General features: G+C 46.2%; 1 protein-coding gene across 2 annotated transcripts; it reads left to right on the top strand.

Annotated features, from left to right (window-relative positions):
• Window positions 1-376: 376 nt before the first annotated feature.
• LOC308125386 (NACHT, LRR and PYD domains-containing protein 12-like) lies at window positions 377-21,512 on the top strand. Of its 2 annotated transcripts, XM_080489077.1 has the most exons (15): window positions 377-468; window positions 688-773; window positions 911-1,025; window positions 1,673-1,878; window positions 1,978-3,766; window positions 5,153-5,172; window positions 5,272-5,326; window positions 5,470-5,652; window positions 6,815-6,997; window positions 8,268-8,456; window positions 8,570-8,752; window positions 17,695-17,874; window positions 18,098-18,280; window positions 20,873-21,046; window positions 21,258-21,462. In XM_080489077.1, the coding sequence occupies exons 3-15, from the start codon at window positions 925-927 to the stop codon at window positions 21,262-21,264; spliced, it is 3,453 nt and encodes a 1,150-aa protein (XP_080345203.1). In that variant the 5' UTR covers window positions 377-468; window positions 688-773; window positions 911-924; the 3' UTR covers window positions 21,265-21,462. The 2 variants fall into 2 exon arrangements, with proteins under 2 accessions (XP_080345203.1, XP_080345202.1); XM_080489076.1 differs by having other exon boundaries at window positions 5,153-5,326; window positions 21,258-21,512.
• The last annotated feature ends 4,511 nt before the right edge of the window (window positions 21,513-26,023 follow it).

The raw sequence follows: 26,023 nt of genomic DNA, 5'->3' as shown, positions 1-26,023 counted from the left end.
TGCTGGGTGCCAGCTCACACGGGGGTGAAGGGCAATGAGGTGGCAGCTAACAATGCAAAAAAGGCTCTAGATAAGAATATAACAGTTACAATCCCATATGAAAAGGAGAGGGTAAAACAATGATAAGGGAAATGGGTATGAAAATATGGCAGGAACGATGGGGAAAAGATGAGAAAGGTAGGAAATATTACAACATACAAAAACCAGGAAGAACAAAACTCTTTAAAGAAAAGAACAGAAGAGAAGAAATCATCATGATGAGACTGGGGGGCATACTGGTCTGAATGACATAATGAATGTAATGGGCAAAAAGAATAAGAAAGAGGCTGCAAGGGGAAGTGAGAGCAGCGCGCTTTGATGACGCAGGAGTCGCGTCACAGGGAAGCGGGGTTTTTGCATTGATCAGGAGGCGGCAATGGAGTCTCCAGACATGGCATGGATCAACTTTCTTCGGGAGCCCCTGTGCCGGTAGGTGTGTCGCTGAGGGAGTCCCTGTTGGTTCAAGGCTGCAAGGTCCGGTGGGATTGAGAGGTTGACGAGGTTTCGTGTATTTCAGCGTTGTGCTGGTCGCTGAGGCTGGATCGTAGCTGCTTGGCTTAACGGCTAATGTTTGTTGATGGCCGCTGGATGTGGGAGATGATTCCATAACCGAGTCCTAACAGCACGTTTCTCTCTGCTTTCCTGCAGCTCTCAGAGCTACTTCAACTAATCGGTTGTTTCACCTTCAGTCTGATCTCTGTAGTCACTGGTTCCAGGAAGAAAAGACTTGACAGGTAACGTGAACACAGAAAGAAAAGCTTGGACTTAATCCTTCACAGGAAACAATCCATTTTATCCATCAACACTGATTTTTCTGGGATGAAGAGTTGTGACAACGTGAGCTACAGTCTGTGTCTGGATTTTCTCTCAGACTGACTGAAGACGATGAATGAGGAGGACAGGGCAGACTGTCTGTCCATGAAGAGGGACCGGCCCAGAGAGCGTCCACCAGAATTCAGTGCTGAACCTGGACCTTCAGACACAAAGTAAGAAACTCTTTTCTTTCCTCTCATTTCCTCAAAACCAGAGAGAGAGATGTTGTGCTCACTTCAAACTCCAAAAACTGCTGAAAATATCGGAAAACTAAAAAAGCTTGCAGTTTAAAATGGGTAGAAGATAAAAAGGCCCATGGTGGGAACACTAATCTGAGGAAGCTCCTTATTAAGCACAGGATTTTTCTCAATCCTGAAGACATTCTCATTTGTTTTAAACTTATTTTCCTGCCATGGACTCTCATCATACAATGTTTCCAGAGGGGAAAGAAATAGGAGAATGTGGAGCTGAGTCTTAATTTGTGCATTATTAAGGGAAAAAAAAACACTGCATAGTTGTTAAGAGTTTTCATGTTGAAGAAGTTTGTGAAACAACTGCGATGTTACAATATAAGCAGTTGGATATTGTTTTGATAGATTTGTTAAAGTATACATATTGAGAAATGAATATGTTAAATTGAAAATGTTTGAGATTTTATGACGAAATAATCTAACATTCATTACCACATAAACATACAAAAGTACCGTAAATTGGTACGGTTCAGTACCAGTATCAGTTAAAATGTGAAAAGTTCCTATCCCGACTTGTGTCTTTGCTGTGTGTTGCGTTGCTCAGAGTAAATGCTGCTTTGTGTCCACAGAGAGAAGAAGAGGAGTGATGATGAGGAGGAGCAGCAGCCGTCCCGCTGTGCTTTGTGTCATGACGTCCTGAAAGATCCAGTCTGGTGGGGCTGTGGACACCAGGTCTGCAGACAGTGCAGCAGCTCCCACTGGGACCAGGGTTCTTCATCAGGAGCCTCCTGCTGTCCTCATTGTGCAGAAAGATCCAGAAGCAGAGCTCCACAGAGTAAGAGTGGACATGTGTCTGCTGAGGGACTCGTCTGTCTTCACTGGACTTGTTCTTTTGTTTTTTATGTGCAGTCTGATTGTTGTTATCTTTGAGCAGGTGCTGGTCTGCAGAAGGTTCTAGAGGAACATAAGAGGAGTGTGAGGAGCAGATGTGAACGTGTGAGTGAAGGAAGTGATGAACCAGGAGGAGGAACCCTCCTCAACAGGATCTACACTGAGCTCCACATCACAGAGGGACACAGTGAGGAGCTTCAGAGGGAACCGGAGCTGATGCAGCTGGAGACAGCTTCCAGGAAGGAGAGCCTCCATGACACTGCCATCAGGTGTCAGGACATCTTCAGAGCCTCAGCTGAGCAGCACAGACACATCCGAGTGGTTCTGACCAGCGGCGTGGCCGGCAGTGGAAAAACTTTCTTGGTGCACAAGTTCACTCTGGACTGGGCCGAGGGCCTGGAGAACCAGGACGTCAGTGTGCTGGTGGTGCTCTCCTTCAGGGAGCTGAACCTGATCAGAGAGCAGCCCTACAGTCTTCTCATGCTGCTCCATGTTTTCCATCCAGCCTTACAGAAGGTGACAGCAGAGGAGCTGGCTGTCTGCAGGCTGCTCTTCATCTTTGACGGCCTGGATGAAAGCAGACTTTCTCTGGACTTCAGCAGCTCCCAGCTGGTGGTCGACGTCTCACACAAGTCTTCAGTCAGCCTGCTGCTCACAAACCTCATCCGGGGGAATCTGCTGCCCTCGGCTCAGGTCTGGATCACTTCCCGACCCGCAGCAGCCAATCAGATCCCTCCGTCATGTGTGGACAGACTGACAGAAGTGCGAGGCTTCACTGACGCCCAGAAAGAGCAGTACTTCAGGAGGAGACTGAGTGATGAGGAGCTGAGCAGCAGAATCATCTCCCACATCCAGACATCCAGGAGCCTCCACGTCATGTGTGGAATCCCAGTCTTCTGCTGGATCACTGCCACAGTTCTGGAGCACATGTTGACCACAGAGCAGAGAGGAGAGCTGCCCCAGACCCTGACTGACATGTACTCCCACTTTGTGCTGGTTCAGACACACAGGAAGAAGCTCAAGTACCATGAAGGACATGAGACGGGTCCACAGGAGCTGACGGAGGCTGACAGGGAGGTTCTTCTGAAGCTGGGCAGGCTGGCCTCTGAATTTCTTGAGAAAGGAAACATCATGTTCCACCAAGAAGACCTGGAGCAATGTGGTCTGGATGTGACTGAGGCCTCGCTGTATTCTGAAGTCTGTACTCAGATCTTCAAAAGAGAGTCTCTGATCTTCCAAAAAAATGTCTTCAGCTTCGTCCAACTGAGTGTTCATGAGTTTCTGGCTGCAGTCGACTTGTTCCAGTGTTTCACCAACAAGAAGACTGACGTACTGAAGACCTTCGTTGGAGAGGATCATGCTTTCCCATCTCTGGACAACTTCCTGAAGATAGTCCTATGGAAATCCCTCAGAAGTCAGAACGGACACCTGGACCTGTTTGTCCGCTTCCTTCATGGCCTCTTTCTGAAGTCCAACCAGAGACTCTTAGCCGGTCTGCTGGGTCGGACGAGGAGCAGTTCAGCAACCATCCAGAGAATCATCAAGAACCTGAAGGAGATCAACAGAGATGAACTGCCTCCTGACACAAGCAGCAACATATTCCACTGTCTGAGGGAGATGAAGGACCTCTCGGTACATCAGGAGATCCAGAAGTTCCTGAAGTCAGAGGGCATGTCAGAGAAGGAACTCTCTGTGGTCCACTGGTCAGGTCTGGCCTACGTACTGCGGATGTCAGACCAGGTCCTGGAGGAGTTGGACCTGAACATGTTCGACGTATATCATGGGGAAGCATCGAGGCTGATCCCAGCAGTGAGGAACTGCAGGACAGCTCGGTGAGTCCACATGTCATCATGATGAAATGTCTGTGATGTTTGTAGAAAGTAGTTCCTCGGTGGAAATGTTCGTCAGTGATCTGTCATGAAGACCCTCAGCACTGTGTGTTAGGCTTTGATGCACTGATCCTATTAATGACTAAGATCAACTCAGTGATGGTTTATATAACTACCTGAGATCTGATTATTAGAAGAAACAAGAAAATGACCACACATAATCATTTTGATTAAAGTCTTGATTTTAGCATTTTTAAAACTAGATTTAAAAAAAATCTGAACAAGATGAACAAAGATTTCAGTAAGTTTTCTTCCTCATTCTGGTCAAATAGCATGATTGGTATCTGCAAAACCATGTCACATGATATTTTATGACAACTGATATCTTCATATTACGCAACACTGAGTACAACTTATCCTTGGGCTGTCTTCAGTAATCCTAGTAGAAAAACAATCGTCATATTTACTGACAAACATCCAGATAGAAATGATCAATTATCACAAAGACTTGCTCGCTATCAAGGATCTTGAATTACGTACCTTTCATACCTTTAAAAACAAAAGTATAATTGTGCGTTTCCTGTATCAAACGTCATGGTCCAACCAAGACTCCTTCAACAACTGGGTTAAAGAACTCCTCACAAGAACAAACCAACAAAAGCTGTTCTTCTGTGTGGATTTCAACATTGATCCGCTGAACCAAACATGTACCCACTGATAATTTTAATATCATCTCCAGCTTCAGTCCGAACCCTACAATTACCAAGCCTAGTACAATTACATCTCACTGTGCTATATCAACTGATAACATCTTCACAAGGGTCCCAGTCAACAATATAACAAACATTACTAATGAATGATGGGACTGATCATTTATCTGTGTTTACAGTAAATAACTACAACAAACCATCAAGACATCCCACTGATAGGGACAGATTAGGACGAAGGACTCAAAGAAGGCTCTGAAATAGATTTAATAACAAGTGACTGGGAATCACAAGATCAGTGAAGCAGAAGAAGAATTGTTGCATTATATGACAATATACTAGTAAAACAAAAAGTTTGCAAGCAGCGTTGAACGGTCCTCGCATCATCTCGCATGTAGGTGAATTGGGAGCTGCTGCAAATAGTTGACCTAATCCACACACTATTTAATTAGTTTCCATTGGTCATGGTACAGGCGAGAGTTTATGTTTTGACCTCTGACTTGTATTCAAAATAAAATTGAACACACACAAAAAAGAAAAACACCACCACATGTGGAACTCCATGTTCTCTCCTTCATGTTCACATGAAGTCAAAGTCAAACCCAGAGAAGAAGAACTGAAGCTCTGATGTCAAACAAAGAGTCCTCTTTCATAACGTCCTGTCCTCTCTGTCTCATTACAGACTTGAAAACACTTACCTCGGTGATTGTCACGTTCAAATGATCGCCTCAGCTCTGAAGTCTGACCCCTCACATCTCAAACATCTGTATCTGACTCGCACCTGCTTGAATATTTCATCAGTGCACTTTCTCCTTCCTGGACTGGAGAGCCCAAACTGTAAACTGGAGACTCTGAGGTCAGTCCACTGTCTGAAGTTACTGTCAAACTTTGTTTCGACTTTACATTTCTAAACTCTTCCAGTCTAAAGCTTCTTCAGCTCGCAGTGATTCCAAGCTCAAACCATTTCCTCTAATCTCACTTCTTTCTGTCTTTATTCAGCTTGGAGAGATGCTGGATGACAATGACGGGCAGAGATTTAGTGGCTTCAGCTCTGAAGTCCAACCTCTCCCTCCAGAAACATCTCAAACATCTGAACTTGAGTCACAGTTCAGGAGAGCGTACAGGAAGGTTGGAGCTGTGTGATTTTCTGGAGAGTCCACTCTGCATTCTGGAGACTCTGAGGTGTGTGTGTGTGTGTGTGTGTCGACCTTTTTGTTAGTTGAAAACCTTCATGCAATACACATTAGTAAAACAGATTCTCCTGCATTTATCGTCTAGAGAACCAGTCCATATAAACCAATTTCATCATATAATTTCAATTCAATAGAATGGAGAATTTTCCAACTCAATTTTTAGGGACTAAAACAAACATTTAAAGTTCATAGCCAAAAGCCCACCACATGTTGGTCAAACTAAACCTCAAGCTAGTAAATTAAAAACAAGTCCATCCATCTATTTTCTTTCCTGCTTACTCCGTATGGGATTGCAGTAGCAGCACAGAGAGCAGAGAAGCTGAGACATCTCACGCAACGGTCCGGTGCAGTGACTGCATTACTGCAGCCGCCTGTGTGAGCCTGGCTGATCTCATGACTCCTCTTCCAATCACCTCTGCAGCACCATGCCACTCACCTGCCGCTGATCCTCCTCGTGAGGGTCTCCAGCACACCAGAGGCCTGTTGTACAAAGTGGGCTTAACATACCCAGGATATCTCTGTCTTCTAGATTGACCAAGCCAGACTTTCGCAAACCTGACAAGCAATACTATGAAGCTGGTTATGAACTCAGTAATCCAACCCAGGCTTTCCCCATCTTGATGAGTGCAGGTTCACATAAAAGCGGTGGAGTTCGGAGTTTCAGAGAGAACAAGAGAGAGGGGCGTCAGCTCCCTTCCGACCCATGAGCTTCTGACCCACCCGGAATAGCTCAGCAGGCTCTCTGTGTTTAATCAGCACCTAAATGTGGGAAATCAGGGTTTTTAGAACCATGAGTGGTGTGGCTTTCAATGTCATTCAGTTGTTGTGTGGATCCTGATTTTCAGTGTTATGTGAATAATTTCCACTGTCTTTGACGGCATCGTTCTTCCACACAGCTGACCACAGTGTGAGAGAGAGAGCGAACAGTGTGTAGTCCAATATCTGGGATCTGATCCAGATGATGGATGGACCGAGATGGACTGAGCTCTGCAGCACGATAGTGATCAGCATGTTGATGAGACTCTCCTCCTGTTGGCTTCAGCTGTTTAAACTTTACATTTCTAAACTCTTCCAGTCTGAACCTTCTTCAGCTCTAAATGACTTCAACATCAAACTTTGTCCTCTAACATCACTTCTTTCTCTTTATTCAGGTTGGATGGCTGCAGTTTGTCAGCGATCAGTTCTTCTTCTGTGGCCTCAGCTCTGAATTCCAACCCCTCCCTCCAGAAACATCTGAAACATCTGGACCTGAGTTCGAACCACCTGCATGATTCTGGAGTTGAGCAGCTGTGTGGGTTTCTGGAGAGTCCACTCTGTAGTCTGGAGACTCTGTGGTGAGACTCCGTGTTGAAGTTTGTGTGCAGTGAAAGTTGTGTTGGCACTAAAGGTCAGACATCAGGTTGATATGAGATGATCCACACTGAGGATCTCCATGAGAAACTGAGACTTCTTCTCTGTGCTTTAATCCTGTTGCTGTGGCAGAGCCATGTGGAGCTCCACATTTCAAAGCTTGGTAGAAGAAGCAAGGTGCTGCAGTGGAGAATTCACTCTGCTTCTGTTTGGTGTCACATCGATTCAGCTCTCCAAAAAAAACAAAGATCAAATCAGTGAGAATCAAAACTGTAGTTTGTATTTCACTTCCTCTGGGCTTCAACCTCCTTCTTCAGAAGAAGAATTAGACAACAAGGATCAGTCTGATCAGTGTCATTTTAATTTTAATATTCGCCTTTATGTACTTGGGAGAACCACATTGAGATTAATAATATACTTGCAGTACATAAAACAAGTTTACTTAATTTTGGTTAACTTCTCATTTAAATTTATATTCGCAAGCAAAGTTGGAAAATAATCAGTAAACAAATGTTGAAGAGTATGGGGTTCTTATTCCTAGCGTTCATTTCAGTGTCTCACTATGGGATATGCCCTCAGGAGCATTAATCTCATTACACCGATTCTGATTGGGTGGTGATCACGACGCCTGCATCGCCCGCCTGAGCAAGAGACTCTGAGGCCCGGCTCTGTACCTGTGGCAACAATTACACATGTTGGCATGCACACTGATTCTGCAGGGCAGCAAACGTCTCCTGCCTCTAGAGGGTACCGCTCTACGGGTAGTGGACACTCTATCCAGCCATCGAGAGGAGGTTTGCGCCGCTTCGGCAGAGCCGCAGGGGATCTGTTTACATCAAGAGAAAATGCAGTGTGCACATTTTTTCTCAATGCATGATCCAGGTGTGGTGCTCGTCGTGCACATCAGGCTACAGGTCCTCCTGTACGCTTTTCTGCTGGAGAATATTTGTGATTAACACATCCTCCACTAGGTCTCTTTATGACTGAGAGTGGAGGTTGTATGAGGAGTGGTGTCAGGGGACAAGACAATTCTCCTTTCAGTGCACGGTTGGTGTGATTTTGTCTATAAATATAGACCGATTTACACATGGGAGCGTATCCCACAGTGAGACATTTCATTCACGCTAACCTATTGTTTTGTCAAGTCGTTGGGATTCAATATTCACACATCAGAAAAGACATTTGAGTTTAAGGCAGAGAGAGCGAAAGATCAAACCTTGTCTTCTAATCTCATTTCTTTCTGTCTTTGTTCAGTTTGATGAGACCCACGTTTGAAGGCATCCGAATGAGCATTTCTCATGTGGTCTCAGCACTGAAGTCCAACCACTCCCTCCAGAAACATCTGAAATATCTGGACCTGAGTGGGAACAAACTGCAGGACTCTGCAGTTGAGCAGCTGTGTGGTTTACTGGAGAGTCCACTCTGCATTCTGGAGACGCTGAGGTGTGTGTGGACTTTACATTTATAAACTCTTCCAGTCTGAACCTTCTTCAGCTCTCAATGACTTTAACATCAAATTTTGTCCTCTAATCTCACTTCTGTTTCTCTTTATTCAGTTTGAGGGCCTGCATTTGGTCAGACATCAACTGTTCTTCTGTGATCTCGACTCTGAAGTCCAACCCCTCCCTCCAGAAACATCTCAAATATCTGGACCTAAGTGGGAACGACCTGCAGGACTCTGCAGTTGAGCAGCTGTGTGGTTTTCTGGAGAGTCCACTCTGTACTCTGGAGACTCTCAGGTGCGTCTGTCGAATCAAATTGAGTACTTCAGTAATCCCAGAGGAAAATTGATGTGACAGCTTCATGCAATATTAAATACCAATATGTGCAGGTGTTGGGAATCATGTTTGGATATTAGGAGTAAACTACTAAAGTAATAAACAAAAGTAATATCAATCCATCCATCCATCCATCCATTTTCTTCCGCTTATCCGGGGCCGGGTCGCGGAGGTAGCAGTCTAAGCAAGAATGCCCAGACTTCCCTCGCCCCAGACACTTCTTCCAGCTCTTCCGGTGGGACCCCAAGGCGTTCCCAGGCCAGCCGAGCGACATAGTCTCTCCAGCGTGTCTTTGGTCTGCCCCGACGCCTCCTACCGAAGGGACATGCCCGAAACGCCTCCCTAGGGAGGCGTCCGGGGGGCATCCCTAACAGATGCCCGAGTCACCTCAGCTGGCTCCTCTCGATGTGGAGGAGCAGCGGCTCTACACCCTATCTTTCAGAGTGCGCCCAGCCACCCTTCGGAGGAAACTCATTTCAGCCGCTTGTATCCGGGATCTCGTTCTTTCGGTCATGACCCAAAGCTCATGACCATGGGTGAGTGTAGGAACGAAGATCGACTGGTAAATCCAGAGCCTCGCCTTTTGGCTTTGCTCCTTCTTCACCACGATGGACCGATACAACGACCGCATAACTGCAGACCCTGCACCGATCCGCCTGTCGATCTCACGCTCCACCTTCCCCCCACTCGTGAACAAGACCCCGAGATACATGAACTCCTCCACTTGGGACAAGGGCTCTCCACCGACCTGAAGAGGGGAAGGCACCTTTTTCCGGTCGAGAACCATGGCCTCGGATTTAGAGGTGCTGATCCTCATCCCAGTTGGGTCACACTCGGCTGCGAACCGCGCCAGTGCACGCTGAAGGTCCAGGTTTGATGATAAAAGTGAACAGAACCGGTGACAAAGGACAGCCCTGCCGGAGGCCAACGTGCACTGGGAACAGGTCCGACTTACTGCCGGCAATGCAAACCAAACTCCTGCTCCAGGCGTACGGGGACCGGACAGCCCTTAGCAAAGGGTCCTTGACTCCATACTCCCGGAGCACCCCCCACAGGACGTCCCGAGGGACACTGTCGAACTCCTTCTCCGCCCGATCAGTTCACATGTGTGTGGTGGACCTGACCTCCCATGAGCCCTCGAGCACCTGGTGGAGAGTATAGAGCTGGTCCAGTGTTCCACAACCTGGACGAAAGTCGCATTGTTCCTCTTGGATCCGAGGTTTGACTAACGGCCGAATCCTCCTCTCCAGTACCCTGGAATAGACTTTCCCGGGAAGGCTGGGGAGTGTGATCCCTCTGTAGTTGGAACACACCCTCCAATCCCCCTTCTTAAAAAGAGGGACCACCACCCACTCTAGAGGCACTGTCCCCGACCGCCACGCAATGTTGCAGAGACGTGTCAGCCACGACAGTTCCTGCACATCCAGAGACTTAAGGAACTCAGTGCGAATCTCATCCACTCCCGGTGCCTTGCCACCGAGGAGCTTACCTCGGTGACTTCAGCTTGGGTAATGGACGAGTCTACCTCTGAGAACCCAGCCTCTGCTTCCTCAGCGGAAGAAGTGATGGTGGGATTGAGGAGGTCCTCGAAGTATTCCTTCCACTGCCCGACGACAACAGCTCCCCACCTCCACTGTAAACAGTGTTGGTGAAAAACTGTTTCCCCATCCTGAGGCGCCAGACGGTTTGCCAGAATATCCTCTGGGCAGACCGATAGTCTGATAGTCCTCATCCAGGGCCTCCCCAAACTCCTCCCAGACCTGACTTTTTGCCTCCACTACGGCTCGGGCTGCGGCCCGCCTGGCCTGCCGGTACCTGTCAGCTGCCTCGGGAGTCCTATGAGCTAACAGCACCCGATAGGACTCCTCCTTCAGCTTGACGGCATCCCTTACTTCCGGGTTCGGGGGTTGCCGCCACGACAGGCACCAGAGACCCTGCGACCACAGCTCCGAGCAGCAGCTTCAACAATGGAGGTGGAGAACGTAGTCCACTGGGACTCAATGTCTCCAACCTCCCCCGGAATCCATGAGAAGCTCTCCCGGAGGCGGGGGTTGAAGACTGCTCGGCCAGGCGTTCCCAACAGACCTTCATGACACGGTTGGGCCTGCCGAGTCTGTCCGGCTTCCTTCCCGTCCGGCGCATCCAACTCACCACCAGGTGATGATCAGTTGACAGCTCTGCCCCTCTCTTCACCCGGGTGTCCAAGACACATGGCCGGAGATCAGATGACACGACCACGAAGTCTATCATCGACCTCCAGCCTTGGGTGTCCTGGTGCCAAGTGCACTTATGGACACCCCTGTGCTCGAACATGGTGTTCGTTATGGCCAAACTGTGACGAGCACTGAAGTCCAATAACGGAACACCGCTCGGGTTCAGATCAGGGAGGCCGTTCCTCCCAATCACCCCTTTCCAAGTCTCACTGTCGCTGCCCACGCGGGCGTTTAAGTCCCCCAGTAAAACAATGGAGTCCCCAGTTGGAACACTATCCAGCACCCGTCTCAGGGACTCCAAGAATGTCGGGTACTCTGTACTGCTGTTTGGTCGGTAGGCCAAGGCAACAGCCAGAGACCTGTTCCCTCCCCGAATGCGTAGGAACGTGACCCTCTCGTTCACCAGGGTGAACTCCAACACATGGCGGCTGAGCAGTGGGGCAATAAGCAAACCCACGCCTCTCACCGCGGGCAACTCCTGAAAAGTGGAGTGTCCAGCCCCTGTTGAGGAGCTGGGTTCCAGAGTCCAAGCTGTGGGTGGAGGTGAGCCCGACTATATCTAGACGGTACCTCTCTACCTCCCGCACAAGTTCAGGCTCCTTCCCCCCCAGCGAGGTTACATTCCATGTCCCAAAAGCCATATTTCGTGTCTGGGGATCAGGTCGTCGAGGCCCCTGCCGTCAACTGCCACCCAATCCACATTGCACCCGACCCCTACGTTTGCCTCTGTGGGTGGTGGGCTCACAGGAGGGAGAGAAAGAGGGACCCGCGACGTCCCTTCAGGCTGGGCCCGGCCCGGCCACCAGGCGCTGGCATACAAGCCCCAACCCCAGGCTTGGCTCCAGGGTGAGGCCCCGGCTGCGCCTTAACGGGTGACGTCACTTTACTCTTCAGGTGATTTTTCATAGGGGCTTGTTGAACAAAAGTAATAACGGAATGAAATTAATGAAAATATTGAAATAAATTGTCATTTGTAATTACAGGAAGTAATAGATTACTTAGGGCTAATAAATCACTGAAAGTAATTATTCTATTTCAGTTATTGAAATTTAAACTTGTCTTTAATTAATAATTGCAGGGCACCACCATGGAATCAGGCACTTCGGCCCAAACAACGAAACACTACAACTAACTCTTCAGTAACGGAGAGAGGCATGAGGTCGAGAACTCACTGCCACAAGCAACAAAAAACACAGTAAATGCACAATAACAATCAGAAATTGTTCAGTTTAGCCGACAAGCTTTTATTAACAAAATGCATATGTTCATGAATTATTCATCTAGGAATCAACACACCTGGTTAGCAAACGTCTCCAACACAAAGTTAGCATTGTTGGTGTCCAGCTCTTCCATCTATTAATTGGAACCGTTGGTGTGCGACTCTTCCATCTATGGATAGTTTTCACATGAAGTCACACATCTCGTCGCACAGTTTGTCATGGTTGATCAAGTTTGCGTTGCTATTGTAGCACCAACAGTGTCTTCAGTCAGAGATGTGAAGACGTTTGAGTTAATTAGTGGGTTAAACCCAAACACAGTTGATACGAATGCTGAGAGTGAGTTTGGTAAAAAAGGGCTATATAAATAAATGTTGATTGATTGATTGTTGAAAATTCCGGCATCACTAAGGTTCACGCAAGCCAAAACTGTCTTTTTTTCTCCCCATCATTCTTAAAAAGTTTCTCGTCCACATGGCATCAGTGCAGGAAATATCTGCATCCACATGACACCATGAAAACGATTGAAAACAATGTCGTACATACCGTATGTCAGGCCTATAGGTGGTGCTGTGACTCTGCCAAAGAAATATACCAAAAACTAGGGATGTCCCGATTCAATTGGTAGATATCGGATTGGGGCCGATATTGGTGATTTGTGAGTGATCGGGCATCGCCAAATCCACCCCGCCAATCTTAAAAAAAAAAAAAACTACATCAGCTGCCGTAAAGTGAGCCCCGTTTGCGACCTGCCGTAAACTGACGTTAGCAACCTAAAGCCATTGAGTGGATAAAATGTCAGCAGTCTGGAGGTATTTTAAGGTTGACAACGAAACCAGTCCAGCGGCCAGTTGTACTATTTGCTTCGCCACATTCCCAAGAGGTGGAGCACCAGAGCTTCGTTTAACACAACTAATTTAATAAGACATCTAAAAAGTAAAAATGTGGCGGAGTACGCTCAGTTTACAACAACTAAAGAAAAAGCCGCACCAAAGCAGCAAACTCTCGACTTTAAAAAGAAGGATAAGTACCCACGAGGGAGCGATATGGCGAAAAAAATAACCCAGAAGGTTTGAAGCTAGTTTGAAGGGAGACTGGGATATTCTGAATAAGTTCTTGAGAGAACTATGTTCAGAGTACTTTTGTGAAACAGGTTTTACCACTTTGAAGTGGAATTAAGTGTTTATAATTCACATTGAACTGTAAATGTTTTGTGACAATTCAGGTCAAACCTCTCATACTGCTTTAAGTGAAACTAAAATTTAATACACAAAGAAGTTACATTGTAGCCTAAGAGCATTTATGTTTAAGATTTATTTATTTATTTGTATTATTGTATTTGCACTTTTTTAGGACTCATTTTCAACCCAACCAGTCAAAGACACTTTGAAGTGGAATTGGGTTCTTCTTATTGGTTTTATTGAATACCGTTTATGTTGTAGTTGTTTTTAATAGTTTTTTATAGTTTTATAGTTGACTAACATATGTTAGTCAAACTGATTCACTGGGTTTCATTTTTTATTTATTTGTTTTTTTCCACAAAATCCAGGTGAAGTTATTTAAGTTAACATAAATAAGAGATACAAGACTGCAGAGTGTAATTGTTGTTGTTTTTTGTTCTTAAGAGCTTATTTAAACTTTATTCAGTTGTAAGTCATTCTGAGAAAAATTTTGATTCAATAAGTGAGTTTTACAATAATTTCTATCTAAACAAAGCTTCTGCCAATAGTGCTTTTAGCTTCAGACATCTTAGTTGCTCCAATAATAGAGTATATTTGCAATAGCATTGTAAGTATCGGATCGAGAAGGTATCGGAACTGGCCGATACTCAATTCTGAAAAATCGGATCGGTATCGGGGGCAGAAAAGTGACATCCCTACCAAAAACAAAGAAGGAGACATGGAGCCTTGAAAAACTTTACTCTTCCTCCTGTTCAAGACATCCAACATGTCGCCTTGTTAAACCAAATAGCATCTGCACCTCCATCTGGACCAGAAGCCTGTACTACGAGGCTGGATTTTCTCTTATGGAGATAACTTCAGGATTAACTCTGGTTTTCTGTACTACGACGTTCGCTCACTTCTCACCAGGATAAATCACCTGGGAACTGACGCTGAATGTCTAACCTGCTCCAGAGCAGTATATGTTCTCAATAAGTGGTTGGAGCTCCGCCTCCTGACCAATCAGATCTCTTTGAAAATGACACGCCCATTCTTAAATGATGGTGATTGGTGGGCAGGTTCAGCACTGAGCTGCAGCAGAGATGAGATGAGAAATTAAATTAGAACAATCTTTTTGACATAATAAAATAAATCCTGGTCTCTGAGGCTCTGAAGTCTGTTTATCTCCACGAGGGTTGATCTGGAATAATGAGGTGAATGATCACACCTGACACAACTGCAGGAACATGAATTTATGGAACCAGAACTACTCGTGTCGTCGTGGTGATGAATTAATATTCCAACACAAATCACATGAGAAACTCAGCCTCAAAACAGCTGGATGGAAAATATAAACTAAAACAAGAGCAGTGAGGAAGTTCAGCCTGACTAGTGTTGTCACAATACCAACATTTTGGTATCGATACCGATACCACCATGAATTTCGATACTTTTCAATACTTTTCCAAATAAAAAGAGAACACAGTTGCAGCCCTGTGGATGTAGCAGCGGTCATTGTTTCCCTTCTCTCTCTCTCTCTCTTTTATTCCTCTCTTTCGCCAGGCTCTTGCTCTTTGCTGCTCCGTTAGTGATGCACTCTATTTCTTTTTACAGAGTTTCCACGAGTCGTTTGAGTAAGTTACACATGCGCACTCTCACATGGACGCAAACGCCATGTCATTTCTGCATGCGCGTCCAGTATTCGTTTCAAAGTACAAGCTCGGTTGGGAGAAGATTGTTTTCAAAATAGGTTGTTTTGACTTTTATTTTAAAGTTCTGTCCAGGAATGTTGTTGGTAAATAAGGTCAACTATGAAGCGCTTATTCAGTTGCTGATCTCGCACCCTGTCTCAGTCGTTTTTTTCACACATCTCGGATACCGGAGTGCAAAAAGAAAAGAAACCGGAGCGCTGTTTTCCACACTTACGATTATCCAAAACATCCCGAAACCCCCCACCTGATTGCATAAAGAGCTGTCAATATGTTGCGCGAACCCTCCGTCAACGATTTCTCTCCAAGAGGGATCCCCGGTCATTCACCGCTCCCACGTCTACAAAATCCTAAGTGAAAAGTCAGAAAGCGGAGCAGCCGGCCGACACTTCCCCCACAGAGAGACTGACAACTCTCCTCGGTGCAACTTAGAATAAAGTGACGCTCCGCGGCGATGTAAGATTAAAAAAAAGATGTAGGGCCCAGTATAGTATCGTTTTAAAGGCGTCAGTACCGCGATACCAATACAGTACCGGTATACCAAACAACCCTAAGCCGGTCACGTTTCTGCTGTAATAAAGTGAAACTGAGTGATCACAGTGACGTGCTGTCCGTTTATATCGCCGATGAATTAATATCATAATCTCACAAAGTCACACATTAACAAGTCAGGAATATTCTGACTTTGGCTGCAGTGGCAGAATTGCTTTTATCCTACTGGATGTGTTTTAATTCTTCATATTCTCAAAATAACTGCAACTTCAGTAATCTGTAAACTGCGTTGCAGAATTTGTCCGTGTGTGATTGGTCAGACGCTGCAAACTCCACCCCTTTGATGTGAACACGCACACGTAGATCTGGGTTGAACTAGCGAGTTGATAACCTGCTTCGTAGTAACAGTGATCAGGATCGCGCACATCTCAATTACAACGCGTCAACCCAGGAAACAGAGAGAGATCATGGATATGTTGATCACGGTTCACAGTACTCAGGTTGTCCACCGTTGTTGTTGTTGTTGAGTGACGTGGAGTTATTTCGTTGAGAGGTGGGGCGATGACATCATTGTTTTCAGCAAATGTGCATCTTGCTCATCCACACTTTAATGCTGAGGTGACATTTCCATATTTCTCCACTCTGGAACTTGTCCAGACAAAACAAGGCTGTTTTCAGGCTCCTAAATCGTTGCGCTGTCTGAACAGAGCCCAACTCTTTTACGAAACGTCATCAACACTTATACGCCTCTTTCTCATTGGTGGGGATAGACAAGATGCTACAAGCTAATTTATATCAAAAGTATCTGTCTTTCGAGCAGCAGAAATAACATTGCTGTCTGTGTGCTGTGGTCGGCTGTATAACCAGTGCCCAGGGACCATCTGCAAATTGCAAAACCACGACAACATGGAAGACAGATTCTTCAAAAATATCTAATAACATCACTGGTACTCACTGCAGTGTCGCCTAAAATCACTGCAGTCATTCCTTGTCTCCTGCTGATCACACTACTGTACTTACTTTGACAGTGATATATGGTCTCTCCTCCGGCTCTGCTGATCCCTACTGACTCTATGGATTTCTACAACCAATCCCTGAGCGGTCTGCTGGACTCCCACGCCCCCCTAACATCTAGACCTGTTTCATTCCCACGCTCACAGCCACAATGTCACCTGCGGTGTTCCTCAGGGCTCAGTCCTGGGCCCCGCCCTCTTTTCCATCTACCTACTCCCCCTGGGAAATGTCATCACCAGACATGGAATACCATTCCATTGCTACGCCGGTTTTGGCTTGCGTGAACCTTAGTGATGCCGGAATTTTCAACAATCAATCAATCAATCAACATTTATTTATATAGCCCTTTTTTTATAAAAGCCTTTTTTTATGTGTCCATTTTAAACTTTAACAGACTTTTCTTGCCCTGACCGACCTTTTCTTTTAGCAATTTTATTGTTTCTTTTTTTGTAGCTCTTTGAGATTGTTTAAATGTAAAGTGCATTACAAATACAATGTATTATTATTATTATTATGGTTTGTAGTCTGTCTTTCAGAATATTTTTGTTTGTGGTGTGCTGCCACCCCTCAAAAATCCCCCCTCCTGCTACCCCATAAATATTTTTCCAGATTGGCCCCCAAATGTATCTAATCGTCTATAATCAAAGTTTTGAATGGTGGCCTCGTTTGCTAAGCAACTTGGTTTGTTGAGAGCACATGGTCAGCTGGTCTCCACCTTCAGGAAGCGAGAACAGCACATGCAGGTGTGTACATGTAAGCATGCGTGCGTGCCTTTGTGCACGGCGTGTGGGATTTGTGGATGCGAGAGAGAGACTCTCCCACCATGCGGCGTGGGAAACATAAATGGGCTACCATTCAACACAGTGGCGGAGCTTGGCGGATGACTGGAATGTGTGCGAGTCCATGTGTGGGCTAATGGAAGAGGGAGAGCAGATAAAAGAAAGCTGGCTTGTTGGAGCCATGAGGTCGTCGCCGCAGCGCTGGAACACAATGTCAATTTTTTGCCATTGCACGCGGCAATGCGCTTCAACGTTCAGCTCTTTTGACTTCAAGCTCAAACTTTGTCCTCTAATCTCACTTCTTCTTCTCTTTATTCAGGTTGTACAGCTGCAAAATGTCAGAGATCAGCTGTTCTTCTGTGGCCTCAGTGCTGAAGTCCAACCCCTCCATCCAGAAACATCTCAAACATCTGGACCTGTCTTGGAGCAAGCTGGGTTTCAGACTTAAGCCGCTGTGTGGTTTTCTGGAGAGTCCACTCTGCAGTCTGGAGTCTCTGAGGTGGGTGTGTGTGCGATTGATCGATGGCTCCAGACAGAGAAGGACTGAGCTCTGCAGCATGTTAGTGATCAGCATGTTGATGAGACTCTTCTCCTCCTGGTGGCTTCAGCTGTTTGGACTTTACATTTCTAAACTCTTCCAGTCTGAACCTTCTTCCTTCTTTAGGCTCAATGACAACATCAAACTTTGTCCTCTAATCTCACTTCTTTCTCTCTTTATTCAGGTTGTGGGGCTGCGATTTGTCAAGGATCGGCTGCTCTGATGTGGACTCAGCTCTGAAGTCCAACCTCTCCCTCCAGAAACGTCTGAAAATTCTTGACCTGAGTGGGAACAAGGTGCTGGATTCAGGAGTTGAGCGGCTGTGTGGTTTTCTGGCGAGTCCGCTCTGCATTCTGGAGAGTCTGGGGTCAGTTGTAGGAGGAATGTTGTGACGTGAAACTCTGATGGACTGAACTCAGCAGCTTGTTTCTGATATGTGTGGACATGAGGAGGAGTGTAAATGTTGTGCTGACATGTGTTGTTGTGGATCTTTATCACACTCATCATCCACAACAGGTCATTTAAGGTCCCTCACCTGGAAGTCTTGCTGAATGAATGTTGGACCGAGACAGTCCAGGAGTGATGTACTTCTTATCACTCCTGGACTGTTTCGGCAGCACACAACACGTCAGCCTCCCTGGACTTACTTTGCCAGACTGACAGCCGTCCCACTCGCTTTAATGTCACTGATTTCCCCACTTCTGAATCAAACACATCAACACCACAGATTTCTGCACCCTGATCAGCTCTGACTCCGGTCCTCCACCAGCATCCTCCCCTGCTGACCTGGTGACTCATAATAACTCTGTCTCCTCATCCACCACCACCCGGGCTTCCCTGAAAACCTGCACAGTCTTATTTACCCACAGTGCTCCCTGGTTTACCCCTGAACTCCACAAGTTCAAAGCCACTGGCCCTCAACTTGAGCGACTACAAACACACTAGACTCATTGTACACAGCCAAATGTACTCGGACCACTTTCATCATTACAAGGACGCTCTTGCGATTGCCAAATCCTCCTACCACTCAAGCCTCACCAACACTTGTACAGAGTCCTCTTCTCAACGGTCAGCCACTGACTTGAGCCTACTAAAACCCTCCAAACATTTCCACTGCTCAGGACACTGGACTTCTTTAGCTCTAAAATCAACACCATTCACCAACAACTAGCCTCATCTGGTTCCTTCTCAAGTGATCCACCCTGGATGCTCACCACTGACCAACCTCTCATCAGCCTCCTCTCCGACTTCACCCCAGTAACAGAGCACACCAGCTCTGAACTTAACCGTGAAGCCAAAACCAGCACCTGTCACTCTGCCATCTATCCCCTCCATCATCGCCGCCATGATTAACTCCTCCCTCTCCACTGGTCCTGCACCCACTCACCCTCCAACTGGCTCCTATCACCCCCACCCTAAAAAGAAAAAAAACAAAACATTGCGGTCCCGGGTCAGTACTGTGGCTGCTCATCTTCACCACGTGATCTCGGCACCATTTCTGCTCACCATCACCACGTCACCTCAGTACCAGGGCTGCTTACCATCACTACGTCACCTCAGTACCAGGGCTGCTCACCATCACCCCATCACCACGTCACCTCAGTACCAGGGCTGCTCACCATCACCACGTAACCTCAGTACCAGGGCTGCTCACCATCACTACGTCACCTCAGTACCAGGGCTGCTCACCATCACCACGTCCCCTCAGTACCAGGGCTGCTCACCATCACCCCATCACCACGTCACCTCAGTACCAGGGCTGCTCACCATCACTACGTCACCTCAGTACCAGGGCTGCTCACCATCACCATGTCACCTCAGTTCCAGGGCTGCTCACCATCACCCCATCACCACGTCACCTCAGTACCAGGGCTGCTCACCATCACCACGTCACCTCAGTACCAGGGCTGCTCACCATCACCACGTAACCTCAGTACCAGGGCTGCTCACCATCACTACGTCACCTCAGTACCAGGGCTGCTCACCATCACCACGTCCCCTCAGTACCAGGGCTGCTCACCATCACCACGTAACCTCAGTACCAGGGCTGCTCACCATCACCCCATCACCACGTCACCTCAGTACCAGGGCTGCTCACCATCACTACGTCACCTCAGTACCAGGGCTGCTCACCATCACTACGTCACCTCAGTACCAGGGCTGCTCACCATCACCACGTCCCCTCAGTACCAGGGCTGCTCACCATCACCACGTAACCTCAGTACCAGGGCTGCTCACCATCACCCCATCACCACGTCACCTCAGTACCAGGGCTGCTCACCATCACTACGTCACCTCAGTACCAGGGCTGCTCACCATCACTACGTCACCTCAGTACCAGGGCTGCTCACCATCACCACGTAACCTCAGTACCAGGGCTGCTCACCATCACCACGTCACCTCAGTACCAGGGCTGCTCACCATCACTACGTCACCTCAGTACCGCTCACCATCGCCACGTCACCTCAGTACCAGGGCTGCTCACCATCACCACGTCACCTCAGTACCAGGGCTGCTCACCATCACTACGTCACCTCAGTACCGCTCACCATCGCCACGTCACCTCAGGACCAGGGCTGCTCACCATCACCACGTCACCTCAGTACCAGGGCTGCTTGAGCCTTCAGCCAGACTCTGGAACTCCACCCCCCACACCATAAGACAGTCAGAATCATCACATCATTCAAATTCCAACTAAAAGTCACCATTTCAAACGGGCTTAATCCCTTTAACTGTACACTGTGTACTTCACTTATTTTAATGTTTCTTGTTGTCTTGATCTTTCATACTTTGATTCTCTGTAATGTGACCTTGGGTGATTTGAAAGGTGCCTCCAAATAAATGTATTTGTATTTATTATTATTGATCAGGACACAGTAAAGTGGAGCTGCTCATTTCTCCATCAACACATCTGATTGGTTCCTCTTCATTCACTCTGCTGTTTTCTCTCTTTATACAGGTTGAACAATTGCAATCTTTCGGAAATCAGCTGTTCTTTTCTGGCCTCAGCTCTGAAGTCTAACCCCTCCCACCTGAAGGAGCTCAACCTGATAAACAACCACTTTCGGGATTCAGATATGCATCAGCTTTCTGATCTTCTGAAGAGTCCAGACTGCAGCCTGGAGACTATGTGGTCAGTAGATTGTTGAATTCAGTCCAGTTAGTGTGAGAACAAAGATCCAGTGTTTGACTGCTCAGTGAGGCTGAGAGGAGAACGCTTAGCAGCTTCAGGATTGTGTTGGTGTGACAGTGGTGGTCCTTCATGAGCTCTGAGCTGGTGCTGTGATCAGGACTGAAGTCCTGGCTGCTTCAGATTCTCTTCATCACTTCTCATCTCTCTGCAGGTGGTGATGACAGGAACCACCCGAAGAGCTGTAAGAGTCCAGAATCAAACCAGGGTTCCCTGGATGTGACACAGAACATCACTGTGTGAATGGACCTCCTCCTCCTCCTCCTCCTCCTCCTCCTCCTGTTACATTGGAAACTGTTCAAGTTTTTTGGTTCTTTTTCAAAATTAAAGACGAACAATGAGCAAAAGTTTCTGCTAACAGTTGGTCTCAGTGCTGTGGTTCTTAAGGATGGAACAATAAACAACCTGGAAACAAATACAACAAAACATCGACATATAATTATATATCGGAACCCCTTGTTTTCTGCCTGATAAGGCAGACTCATCCTCCATAAGAGCAAGGAGAAAGTTCAACACTCCAGAATCGTGCTGGACAAGATTACATCATTTTCTTCGGCCAGAATGAGAAAATTGGTTCGCCTGTGCCGACCGTCTGGGCTGAAGTATGTCGGTGCCGCGCTGCTGAAACTTCTGCTCTGCCATGTGCCAGCTCGCTAATGACTATCGGTCATATTTAATCATGTTCAGCACATAGCCTCACGACTGTATGAGCACCGCAGCTCATTAGCATGTTGGAGGGCAGATTTACGTGATGCCCCTGAACGCATCACTCAAAGCTGTGAGCTACGACGTGGCATCCCGTTCTGACATCGGGACACTACAAAGTCTTTACACCGTTACAAAGATATATTAGTCCTGAGCTCAATGTCAAAAGTTCTCCATTTGTAATCCCTCAGGTTTTTTTTAAAACCAGTGTTTAAAGTCGGTACTGTCTTTACTAGCGTAATGATATTGTTGTCATGCGTGCTATGTTTGAGTCACATGAATGCTGCTGGTCCAATGGGAGAGCGCAAAGCATCCAAGATGCCGGCGACCACGATCGATCTTCCAGCAGTTCAGAGGAGGAAAACGTAACGAAAACCTTTAATAAGCCATCAAAAATATGCTATATGGCACCCATATCAATAATGCTGAAAATGCATGTAACGTCGCTCCAGTATGAGCCCCGCAGTTCGTTAACGTGTCAGAAAGGGGGCTTCCGACACGTTAACAAGCACCTGAACGCATCACTCAGCAGGGTGTGAAGTATTTCCTTTTAGGACGCAGAGTGGAGAGCAGAATAGGTTGTCCACAGACAATTGTGTGAATTTGGTTGAATGTATAAATTTGACTCAAACTATTTATCCTGGAGGAAAGCCTTTGTGTTAATCAGAATCAGTGTACAGAATTGTCCAGTGATTACACTGAAGTCTTAATAAAACCTTAGCTTTGTAAAAATACTGTTTTTTTGATTATGTTCTTAATGCATGTTGATGTGCAGTGAGTTGACCTGAGGTGTGATCAGCACTCACTAAGCTGTGAACTAAAAAAGTGAAACTAACCATTTTTAAGTAAGTAAATCCACCAAAGACATGTTTGATTTGATCAATTATAATGTCTGTGTATGAAAAGTACCACAGTCAGAATCGTTTCCCACAATCTGTCTTTCTGTCCTGTCTGGTCTCTCCTGTCCTCCAACACCGACTGGAACAACAGAACGTCTCCTCCTGAGTCTGGTTCTACAGGTTCCTCCTCTTCTGAGTCTGGTTCTGCAGAAAGTCTCCTCCTGAGTCTGTTTCTGCAGGTTCCTCCTCCTGAGTCTGGTTCTGCAGAATGTCTCCTCCTGAGTCTGGTTCTACAGGGTCCTCCTCCTCTGAGTTTGGTTCTGCAGGTTCCTCCTCCTCCCTCTCTGGTTCTGCAGGTTGCTCCTCCTCTGAGTCTGGTTCTGCAGAATATCTCCTCCTCTGAGTCTGGTTCTGCAAGTTCCTCCTCGTCTGAGTCTGGTTCTGCAGGTTCCTTCTCCTCTGAGTCTGGTTCTGCAGGTTCCTCCTCCCCTGAATCTGGTTCTGCAGGTTCCTCCTCCCCTGAGTCTGGTTCTGCAGGTTCCTCCTCCTCTGAGTCTGGTTCTTCAGTTTTCTTCCTGTTTTTCTCTCCACTCTTCTACTTGTTGAAGTGAATTGCTGGTTTTTCTGTGTGAACGTGTGTTGAAGTGACGGTGTTATATTTGGAGCTCCATAAACAAAGTGTAATGGACTGGATGTTTCCGGGTTCCTGCACGACTGAGTGTGAGGAACCGGCTCAGCTCCAGCCTGGCCCCTAGAATAGTGAGCAGAGCTGCTTGGAGTGACTGAAGCCTGATTGTGTCACAGCTCAGTCAGTCAGAGGCTCAGAGAGAAACTGTCTCTTCTCTCTCACTCCTTTTTCTGTGCTGCTCCTCCTCCCCCCCTCTCTCCGCCTCCTGTCCACTGCTGAGCTGGCGGCTGAACTGTCAGCACCACAGCGATGGTGGTATAGTGGTGAGCATAGCTGCCTTCCAAGCAGTTAACCTGGGTTCGATTCCCGGCCATCGCAGTCCTCTGAGTCTTTTCTTCTAGAAACGTCTTGCTGTTTTGTCTGGTTCCAGATCAACTCATTGACTGGTTCACACACTCATTCACACACATACTTGTGTGTTTCAGCAGACGTTCAGGACTCAGTCTGAGAATCCTCTGAGGTGTTCACCACTTTGTCATTGAACTGAACCTGAGACCTTGTAGAATTTCGTTTTCATTCATTACTTATCTGGACTCTGACTGTTGGAACAAAACTGTGCTGCATTTCTGCACTTTGTGTCTCCTGTTGTGAAGCCAGAAGAGAAGCAGTTCAAGTCAACCTGCAGCAGTGATTTTCAGTCCTGCGTCATCCAGTGTTGCATGTTGGAGAAATGTTCTTCCTCTGACAAGGTTGATTCAATGAATAAAAGATGGGGAACAACAATGGAACGTTCAACTGAATAAACCAACACTCAATGTTTTGTTTTTTTACTCAACTTGGAGATGCAAGGTCCCCAGAGACCATCAGGGTCAGAATTGTGTTTCAGAAGCATAACTACAAACTACAGCAGATTAAAGTCACAACATATAAATGCTTCTATCGCATCAGATTGAATTTAAGATTGAATTAGTAGGTGGTGAAATCCTGTGAGCGCTTTACGGTCGACAAACAGAGAGAAAAGGTAGAGCAAAGAGTGAAGTCATAAAAGCAAACCACCAACACAGTTGAGGCTTGATTAACCAATGAAGACCATTGACCAGGAGGCCCAGTAGATCAGACACTCTGTCATTTGAAAATGAATAAATCAATCAGGTGAGTGAGAGGACACCTCAGTGTGTTGAAATATTTCAGGTTTTATTGTTTGGCCAAAATAAAAAAAACCTTGCAAACTTCTTATTCTTTTTATAAAATCACGAGTTTCTACATCCACATCAAATGTGAGCAGATCCACGGTTTATTTCTCAAAGTGTAAATGTTAATCGTTATCACAGTGTTCTGTTCATCACAACATCTAACATCTGGTCGTATTTTAAAAAACAGGTAATGTCTGGCCATATTTTCTAAAAGTTATCGTCTAGCAACTGGGTGGAATCTGAGGAGAAAGTGAGGTGTGTGTGTGTGTGTGTGTGTGTGTGTGTGTGTGTGTGTGTGTGTGTGTGTGTGTGTGTGTGTGTGTGTAACAATAATAATCTATAAGAACGTATTTACTGTGTAAAATACATCCACCCCCATATTCTGTACATGTCCACACTTATAGGCACCGTGTGCATATTTTTCTAATATATTGTATCTTTATCTGCTTTTTTTAGTTCCTGCTATGTGTACTTCTTTCTCTGTACTATCCTGCTGTACCACTACAAATTTCTCCACATGCGAGATAAATAAAGGGATATCTTATCTTAGAGGAGAATGTTCTGTTTAATTATAAAGCGGCTTTACAGAGAAGAAACACGTCCTGCGGGACGCTGCAATAGTAACTCAGTGACTTGGAGAAGTAACTTTAGTAACTTTAATCTGAAATAGTAATTCATTAGATTTCTCATTACTGAAAACAGAAGCGGCATCACTGGTCTCCTTTCCACGTGACTCCTGCTCCCGCGCATCGCCCCGCCCTCCAAGTTATCTCGTGCTGCATTCAGGGGAATCGGACATTACAGGTTCACGGTCATTAATGTCATATATTCTCCCGCTGCTATACTTTTAATGTAAAAGCTTAACCGGAGTAAATTTGTGACATAAATTGTGACCTTCTCTAAACTGTTGCATGCACATGTCCAACTGTTCAATGTTTCACTGTTTATTGCAGAACTTCCTGGTCGTGTGTGTGTGCGTGTGTGTGTGTGTGTGTGTGTGTGTGTGTGTGTGTATTAATCTGAGGAGTCTCCATCAGAACTGAAGCTTATTTATAAATTAGTTTCCCTGTTTACAGCACATTTAACACGTTGCAACCAGTTTGACCAGTTTGGATGAAATCATCTTAATGGAGATTTTGTACCATTTACTGTCAGAATAACTTTGATTTGAGGAATGGATGAAATGTTATGTGTGATGTGATGTGATGTCCATTCATTGGAACCATCTCCTGTCTCAGTATTACAACTGATGAAGGTGTTTGGATGAACATCAAAACATCCTGCTTGTATGTTTTAGTCCATTGTTTCAAATAAACCTTCATGTTAGAACTGGATGACATGTTTTGATGATTGGAATCAGTTCCAAGACATATTATATTCTATACAAGTGTTCAGTCATTGTATTTCAGCATCCATGTGTTGCATGGAAGCAAAATGTATTTTGTTTTATTTGGAGCCTAAAAAGGGTGACAAGTTGAATTACGACTCCATCCCCCCACCCACTCACCCAGTTCAGGGTTGCTGGAGCCGATGCCAGCCTACTGTGGGCGAGGGC

Source organism: Lipophrys pholis (assembly GCF_963383615.2).
Source record: "Lipophrys pholis genome assembly, chromosome: 20".
Taxonomy (NCBI): domain Eukaryota; kingdom Metazoa; phylum Chordata; class Actinopteri; order Blenniiformes; family Blenniidae; genus Lipophrys; species Lipophrys pholis.
This window is presented reverse-complemented; position numbering and strand designations above follow the sequence as displayed.

Excerpts from the sequence above, each read along its gene's own strand:
- LOC308125386 (XM_080489076.1), top strand. The coding sequence starts at position 925 with ATGAATGAGGAGGACAGGGCAGACTGTCTGTCCATGAAGAGGGACCGG. Across the intron at positions 5,653-6,814 it reads TGCATTCTGGAGACTCTGAG|GTTGGATGGCTGCAGTTTGT; the intron begins GTGTGTGTGTGT and ends CTCTTTATTCAG. Across the intron at positions 8,753-17,694 it reads TGTACTCTGGAGACTCTCAG|GTTGTACAGCTGCAAAATGT; the intron begins GTGCGTCTGTCG and ends CTCTTTATTCAG.